The 8,842-nt window shown below is 41.8% G+C and overlaps 1 protein-coding gene across 1 annotated transcript in view; it reads left to right on the forward strand.

Annotated features, from left to right (window-relative positions):
* RSU1 (Ras suppressor protein 1) overlaps nt 1-8,842 on the forward strand; it is a 121,363-nt gene that overhangs the window by 34,415 nt on the left and 78,106 nt on the right. The window contains exons 5-6 of the mRNA XM_018564123.1: nt 3,228-3,346; nt 5,767-5,849. Of these exons, the coding sequence (XP_018419625.1) occupies nt 3,228-3,346; nt 5,767-5,849 (202 nt within the window). The remainder of the gene's footprint in view (nt 1-3,227; nt 3,347-5,766; nt 5,850-8,842) is intronic.

The following is an 8,842-nucleotide window of genomic DNA, read 5'->3' on the forward strand; positions in this document are numbered from 1 at the left end:
CGTTCCACTATTGTGTGTGTGTGGAGTGAGCGCCTGCTGACTCTGCCGGCCACACGGATCCCTGGATACCCCATACAGAGAGAGAGAGAGAGTGACAAGGACAACAGGCCTCTATAACCACCACCTGCTGAGGGACGAATTCCTGTTTATACAAACCGCAAGTAACCACATACAGCTAAGCATTGGGAATTGCTCCATCTGCTGGTTGCCTCCATACTACATGCACCTGTGTCCTATTTAACTCTGCAAGTAACCTCCCCCCTTTTAAAAACTACTGCTGATTGAAGTGCCCACTGACTGTTGCAGCTATATGCTGGTATGAACTGTTACATTCGCAAGTAGCTTGTGTCTTCAATATTACTGGTTGCTGCTCTTTTCAACCTGCATTCATGCCCACAGTGTCGTCAGCAACTACCATATTCCTCCAACATTGTTTATCTAAGACCACTCGTATGCTGTAAATACGTCTAGGTCCCTTAAACCAATTTAATTGCTTCCACGGTAAATGATGGTCGGACTCCTAACTCTCCGTATCACAGATTGAGAGTGACGCCAGGAGTCCAACACTGACTACCGTACCTCCATATTAAAACTAACCTATTCTTCTGACGCTGTTACCTTGTTCCGCAGCTGTGATTCTAAAACCGTTTGGCCAGGGCCTTATAACTTCCCCTTTGTCTGACAGTGGCCATGTTTACTAAGGGCAGATTACTAACTCTCCTATTACTTCCTGGGTGTCTGGCACATGTGACTAGACATGTGACCATGCACATGATCTCAGGGGAGGAAAATGCCTTTCCCTGAGATCTCGTGAGATTACAGATGAGATTTCTCAGCAATGATCTGCTAATGACAAGGCAATCCCAGTGGGCATTGCGTTGGCATAGTGAAGTCTTTTTGCACTTTTCAAAGCAGGACGTGAATACTCTGCAAGTGTAAGTATTTCACAATCACAGCATTTTACACCGGACATGTCTATATTTTTATTAATCACCATACATAGAGGGATGCATTGGTAGATTTTGATTGTTGTGTAAAGGTCTAATTGCATTCATCATAAATCTTAGTCCTGTAATGCCACCTGCTCCCCCCCCCCCAACCTTTTATTAACAGAGCTATGACAACAGCTGCTCCCGCGCACATGGTGATGATTGACAGGTAGCTGGCCAAGCAATGGCACTGTGATCTGCTCAGCCTGGTGACTTTTTCCTTATAAGTTTTGCAAACTGAGAAATTTAGTTCTCATGGGGGAAAGTTCTGGCACTTAGAAGGATGAAATCCCTTCTCATTTCACCTTCTGAGGATGATTGTATATTGATATCAAATTCTGGTTATTGTAAATAAATCCTGGTTTATTCTTTAATGGGCATGGTGATTGTTAATTACTAAAATAAATGGCCCACTCGTTTCTTTACAGCTGACCTAAACCTAATTGTTCCCTTTAAAACGTTGTCAACCTTAATTTAAATACTTAGGGACTCCTTTCCTTTATCCCTAACAATGCACATGAGAAGTCCTTTTATTTGGCCAAATGCACTGAATCACAGTACATACCTGGTGATTCTGCCAGCCCCCCTCTTTAACACCCCCTCCTTCTTTCCTTTACTTTCTGACCACGCTAAGCACGGCAACAGATGCGTCCTAGCGTAGTCCGTTAGCTTTTCTCCTTTTAATTTGAGGGCTTCAGGACACCGGGCTGACGCACGGCATGCTTGTAAGTGCTGTAGATAGGAAGTGTTCAGGGATGTCAATCATCCCTCAATGCCAGCTTACAGCAAGAGGATGCTACTGCTGCCCCCATGGAGAGAAAAAGCTCCTTGGATATGTGATGTTGCAGATCGTCACAAAAAGTCTCTACTTTCAGCCATCAGAGCCTGAGGATAAAGCTCTGAATAACGGTCACATTTTTCTTTTTATTATTATGATGTGTATAATATGTGTATCTAGCATATAGCATTCAATGTTTTTTTTAATTGAAGTGTTTAACATGTACTTTAAGCTTTTTCGGGGTTGGATAAGTAAAATGTAATAAAATGGCTAAAAGAATTCCCATTCTAGGAGAAAATACTGAGTCACGCTTCGTACAATGATGGTCATGCGGCCTCTCTTGATGAGTTAGTTGAGGGTTCAGACTGGCTTTTCCTCCCCTTCAGCTTAGAAAAGGGAACTTCCACCACTCATCCTCAGTTGGCGCACTTACTGAACTGAGGAAGCTATGGTCTTTAAATTGTGTGTATGTGTGTGTAGAAATATACTGTGTGTCTATCTATGCTGTATATTTGTGTGTGTTTTATTGGCATGCATCGTTGGGCTATCCAGGATTCCCCAACCTGGTGCATCAAATGCTACTTTACTCTTCTTGGTTCCCTCATGGGTCTTCAGTGTGTTGGGTGTTCAGTGTGATGGTCTGTAACCGTATTCAGTAAGAGAGCTGGAGAAGGTGAGGCTTGGCTTCCTTGGCAGTTCCTGCACCTGAACAGTAACTCCCCATTGACTGACATAAGACTATATGCCTTGTGTCTCTCCTGCAAGCGTTGAGGTCCATTTAATTGTATAGGGAGGTACTGTGCAGGGGCAGGTAGCCCTGGAGAAGATTATGGGTCTAAGCTGTGAGAAATGTAACTGGCCACCACCATTAGAAAGAGGTAAGAACCTGGCTTTGGGGGAGGGATAAGGTTGGATTTGGCTACGGGGTTTATAACAACTAGAGTTCTTTTTTTTTGTAAAGATGAAAATTTAAGCTTTGCAATGAATAGAGGAGCCACAGACCACCTGTCTGGGGGTTCAGTTTTTCATCCAGAGGTTGTTGTATGCTGTCCTTGTCATTAATCTGGTGTTCCATGAACCTTTGTCTGTAATGCTGAAGGGGTATTCCCAGACACACCTACTGCAGGATCTTTCCTGTCCTACACATACACAGATCCATCCACCACATTTAAATCTACTTGGACATTCTGTGGAATGTGGTTGGGGTTCATGATAGTTTCAGAATGTATACTCCTATTGGCCATGTAAGGTGCTCTCCAGGTTTCTGGCTGCAATGGAATGCAGAGAATTCAGAGTAAGGTAACTGGAGTTACATTTCTTGAAATGATTTTTTTCAGCACAATTGCAGTATTTGTTGTTAAGCCTTTACTGTCTGATTTTTTTTATTTGTTGCCTGGAATTGCTCTTTAATTCTAAACATAGATTTGGGTTACAACAGCTCCTTTTCTTGTGTCTTTCAGCATGAACCGATTAAATTCCTTACCAAGGGGATTTGGCTCCTTGCCGTCACTGGAAGTCCTTGATCTGACTTATAACAACTTGAGTGAGAACTCCTTACCTGGGAACTTCTGTTATCTAAGTAAGAACATTCTCGGTCTTGCTTTCATGGCCTCTGTATAACAGAGGTGCTCAATGATTGTGGCCCCGGTGTCAGTATATTGCGTTCAAGGACCCCAACAGTCCTTACCCTCAAAATAAACTAATCTATAGAACTTTGGTGAATGAATATCATTTCTAACAATATAGTGATCCCAGTAAATGTATTTTGGGATACTTTCTTGGGTCCTGATCCATATTTTGCACATCTAGACTGTAGACACTACTGGACCTCATACCAAAAATACATTCCAAATGGTAATTACATATTTTGTGTCTATGATTTGTTTATGAATTTAAAGATACAAAGGACACCAATTCACGTATTAATATTTTTTAATTGATTTATATTTCTATAGTACTTTTCTCTGTAGTCAAGAGAGGAGCACAGTGGTATGCTGCTTCTCATTGACTGTCCGGTCACAGACTGGGGGTGGAGACCAGACCAAGTAGTAATGCTAAGCTGCGGTAGAGAAAAATCAGGTCACCAGACTGACTGTGCTGTCTGGCTGGGCTGTGTAAATCCCTGGACACGATGGTTAGATATACAAATCACTTGTCTAGTAAAACATCTCTTATATATGTATTTTATTTGTTTAATTAGTTCAGCTTTCATTCCTAGAGTTCAGCTTTAAAGGATCCTTCTGTTTTAAAATATCTTCCATCGATGTGATGCAACTTTCCAATCAATGTCATCCTTTCAGGAATATACAGCCACAATGCTCAGGGACAAAAGGCCACATGCATTTAATCCTAAACCTTTCACCTCCAGACAAAGGAACTGAATATACAAGATACAATAAACAGCAAAAAGTGATAGACGGTATCGTTCAGATTGTGTCCGGTTGCAGAAATCTACAAGATAACGGTCACACAGTTCTGTATGTTGGCAGGCCGCTTACTTTTTACACTACTCTTTCTATAATTCTTTAAAAAATCAATGGCTCTTGCGTGCACTATAAAAGCACGTTTGCAGTTCAGAAATTCTGTTTCCTATAAAATGCAGATGAGTCCATAAATGCCGGCCAGTTTATAAATGCATCACCCAGAGGATGTTATACAACAAGACACGGATAAGTGGGGAAGTGAGCTTCTCGGAGGGCTTCAGAGTAGTAAGGAAAGAATATTTCACCAAAGTATGTATGTATGGGAACCTTCATGTTAGAAAGTTGTACTTTTTGAATTAATTTGCAACTGACCGGTTCACTTTAAAGTGAACCTGTCACACAAACACCTCTATTTGGGGACTTGCACAATAGTTTAGAGAACACAGATACGTACAGTGTATAGTTTTGTAGGCATGTGTTAACAGCAGTATAAAAGACCTATGGGCCCATTCACGCAGCTATGCTTGGCAGTGTAATGTTGCGTTTAGCAGCATAGAAAGAAAAATAGCACAAAGCTGAGTCTGGGGCCGTATTTAGAACCGTATTTTACGCTGTATGCATGTGAACATTTGTGCTTACCTTTACATGCGTGCACTGTACAGCGTGCATGGACCATACTGCCTACCACCACTGCTCAGATCTGATACGTAAATATTAGCAATGCGTGGCTAGTGGCGCTGCCAACACTGATTATACACTATTGATGTCTACATGTCCACCCTAATTTAGTCATTCATGCAGCGGCAGTGCGTGCACAGAATGAGCTCTGCCGATTCCCAATGACTGAACGCCGAGGTCATTTTGCACATGCACCGCCGCACATTTTAAAGTATCCTGCTTTAAATCTGAACATCAGGCAAACCGCTAAGTGCATACCTAAGATTTGTAAATTAGTTATTTTACATAATTGCCGCCTGTTTTATTGGCCAGGTCCTGGAGCTCCACTCCAAAACACACCAGGCTGCTGATTAGACAAGAAAGAGGCAGCAGCACACGGAGGAGTCATCCCTGTGCTCTCCTGTCTGCATGATCACTGTGAGCACATGTGCAGGCAGCAGACCCTAATTGGCTCTTTATGCTGGCCTTCCCTCTCCTTAGTACTGTTTTATGACAGATTATATGAAGCTGATATAAAAAAAAAGGTATTTAGCCAGATTTTAAAAAAATTAAATATTTATAATGACTACATAACTGTTAATTGGTGTTCTTTGTTTCTTTACCTCCCTGTGATTCCTCTTTAATTAAGAGCACATCATTTACATCACCACAGCGCATGCAGGACAGGTCCTCTTTAATTGTCATTCCCCAATATATAGATGTCTTCCTGTGTGCGGGAGTTGTACAATAAGCCTTTAAATCTGTGTTTGACCTCCTTGTTATTACCGTGAGCCCTGGGTATGTCAGAGGCTTTTCACCGAGCCGGGGTTATTAATCAGAGCTGACTTGCGCTATTGATCAGGGCCGCGGTGCTGCAGCTTCACGACACTCTGTTTATATATTGCTGTTTAATTTGCAGCCACCCTGCGTGCTCTCTATCTAAGTGACAACGATTTTGAAAACCTGCCGGCCGATATTGGGAAGCTCACAAAGTTGCAGATAGTAAGTAATTTATCTAAATTCCTGGAAAATCAATTCACTCTCTTGAGCCTTATTTTGTGAGAGTAAACTCGAGTCAATTTGAGAAGTAGCTGGGTGTTTATTTTGCAGAAATAAAGGACTGCGTCTATTAGCGTCACCCTGTCTTGTCAGTATGACCGCGTTCACCGGTGCTGCAGGGAATGTGGTTAAAGGGGCCTCTGCAGGCAGACAGTTTAAAAACAGAGCTGAACGCAAATGGGAAATGTGCCTTGTGATTTCACGGACCCTTATGCCCTGTGTATGAGCATAACATAGGAGAGAGACAACAATTTTCAGTACCTGCAATTCTGAAAGCTTCATGCTGCTACCCTGCCACACTGGTGATGCTCATCCTGAGTCTATGGGGATGTTTTGTAAATCACCCTTGAGACATACGCTGGCTGAAATGCCGTTTGTATGGCATTCTAGTCACTAGATGGAGACGAGGAGCATAGGAATTTCTTATGCTTTTTGGCTCCATCTAGTAGCTAGAATCCTTTGCCAACAGTATTCGGCTAGCGTGCCGAATTTCCTATGTTCCTCGTCTCTATCTAGTGACTACAAGGCTGTGTGAACAGCATTCAGCCAGCATTTGTCTTGACAGATGATTTCTCAATCAGCCCCTATCTGTTTAAATTATTTTTTTTGCCAATGTGACCAAATGTATGTAAAATATATCAGTTATTTATATCCATTATTCCTAGTTTGGAAACTAGGCTGCGTCTGGAAGCCATATCTGAAAATGTATATATGCAGATTCTTCTTTCTCCATGGTTGTGCTGCATGAGAACTGCAACACTGTTCCTGAAGCTCACAACAGACATTACAATCTCCCATAGATCTACCAACAACTATGTAGTGCAAAGACCTGCCTGATTGGATACCGATTGATTGGATTGATTAGGTAGGTCCTTATTTTACATAGATTTGGTAAATCTAAAATTAAAGTCACGCTAAACTCAGGAGTTAAATTTAAACAATGTAATCGGGCACGTTATCTATTAACAAAAATGTATCTTATTTGTGTATGACTCGGCTGTAGATCCTTCAATCATCTCTGAGTTGGTGCTGACACTGTCCTTCCTTCTGGAGGGTGGCTACTTTTGTTCCCCATGGTCCCTGTGTGTGTTGTAAAGTAGTCACCGCTCCAAGCTCACTCCTGTGATGGACTACAATCTCATGTTTAGTTTAATAATTTGTATTGAGATTGTAGTCCATCACAGGAGCGAGCTTGGAGCGGTGACTACTTAACAACACATACAGGGATCATGGAACAACAGTAGCCCCCCTCCAGAAGGAAGGACAGTGTCCGCACCAATTCAGAGATGATTTGAGGATCTACAGCTGAGTGATTTTTAAGATTTAACTCCTGAGTTTAGTGTCACTTTAATTGTACAACATTTGAATGGTCAGATTGTAAAATATAGGGTGACCCTAAGGCCTGCCATACACTGTTACAATTTGTGTGAAACTACCAAAATTCTTAAGCTGGCCATACACCTTACAACCATTGCAAGACTTTCGTCTTGCGATGTTGTAAGGTAATTAAAAAAACATATGATCTGCCCATCTCGGACAGGCAGATCGTACTTGCGATTATTGCAAGCCCGCCCTGCTGAGGGGCGGGCTTCCGATGACTGCAATGCTGAACGGGCAGTGTGCGCTTGCGCACACCGGCCCGTGCGGCATTTGTCTTACGAGCAGACCACAAACCTGCCGAAAATCGTACGATTCTCTGCGGGTTTTCAAACATGCTCGTAAGACAAAACACGTGCGACCGTACAGTAGAAACGGTTCCACACACCTGCCTGCACACCTGCACACCTTCCACACACCTGCCGATTATCGTATGATCGCGGGATTTCCTTACAATTTCCTTACAATTACAATTATCTGCAGATTTTCTGTGGTCAGATGGAAAAGGTGGAACAGATTCCTCCATCTACACTTAACTGTGTGGATGGAGTAATCTCCACCTGGGCCAATCTGTTGCACTTTTTCCATCTGATCTGACCACAGAAAATCTGCAGATAATTGTAAGGTGAATGGGCACCTTTACAGTGAGGTGGCCCTGCCGGCCCAACAAAAGTCGATTTTACTCAGGAGCTGGGCTAAAAGTTTTCAGCTGAACAGTGATTGGAGCCAGTCAGCTGCAGCCACTGATCAGGTATTGTAAGAGTGGCAGGCGTTGGCTCTCAGTATACAATAGCCACAGCGGGAGATTCACCCATCCATATTTAGCATGGATGGCAGAATCTGTTACATTTTTTTAATTCGGACTGTAGTTTGAACAAAAAAAATCTTAGTGGATTCACTTTAAGCACCCAATGAATAAGAATTGCACCGTTTACTGAAACCAGATTTATTTTTTTCTTTTAGAGAAAATGTTATAATGGGGAGCAATGTGTTAACGGGAAACTGGTCAGGGGGGTCAAATTTATTTTAATTGATATGTTTTGAAACTGATCGTTATCTTAATCTTTATAATAATAATCTTCGTTTTTGCTATTTTATATAAAATGTTTTAATGCATTAAGGTATAAAACGCCCAACTTTTAGTAATACAACAAAGCGTGCATCAATGACAGAGGATTCCCAGAGCACTAAAGGGAGAGCACAACAGTAGCTGTTTACTTTCATGCTCTTTCTTTTTCTCTTATTGTAATTCTGTTCTGAGCCATCTGCACAGGCAGGTAAGAGGAAAAGGAGGAACAGTCACTGCTATGACTCATTTGCCTGGAGCTATTGAGCTCTGTAAACGGCAAAGTAGATAAAGAAAGCCTAAAAAAATGTGAAAACGAGCTCAAAGCTCCATCTGGTGGCTGAAAAGGGGAGTACTAAATGTTCCTGTGCAATAGTTCATATTGACATGATGAAAAATGTAAAAAAAATTATATATATTTATATATATTCCTGTTCATAATAAATACAAGAACAATATATACAAAACCCACTGAAATCTGACTTTAAGCACA

The sequence above is a fragment of the Nanorana parkeri genome, unplaced genomic scaffold (assembly GCF_000935625.1).
Source record: "Nanorana parkeri isolate BGI_ZX_2015 unplaced genomic scaffold, ASM93562v1 scaffold23, whole genome shotgun sequence".
NCBI lineage: Eukaryota > Metazoa > Chordata > Amphibia > Anura > Dicroglossidae > Nanorana > Nanorana parkeri.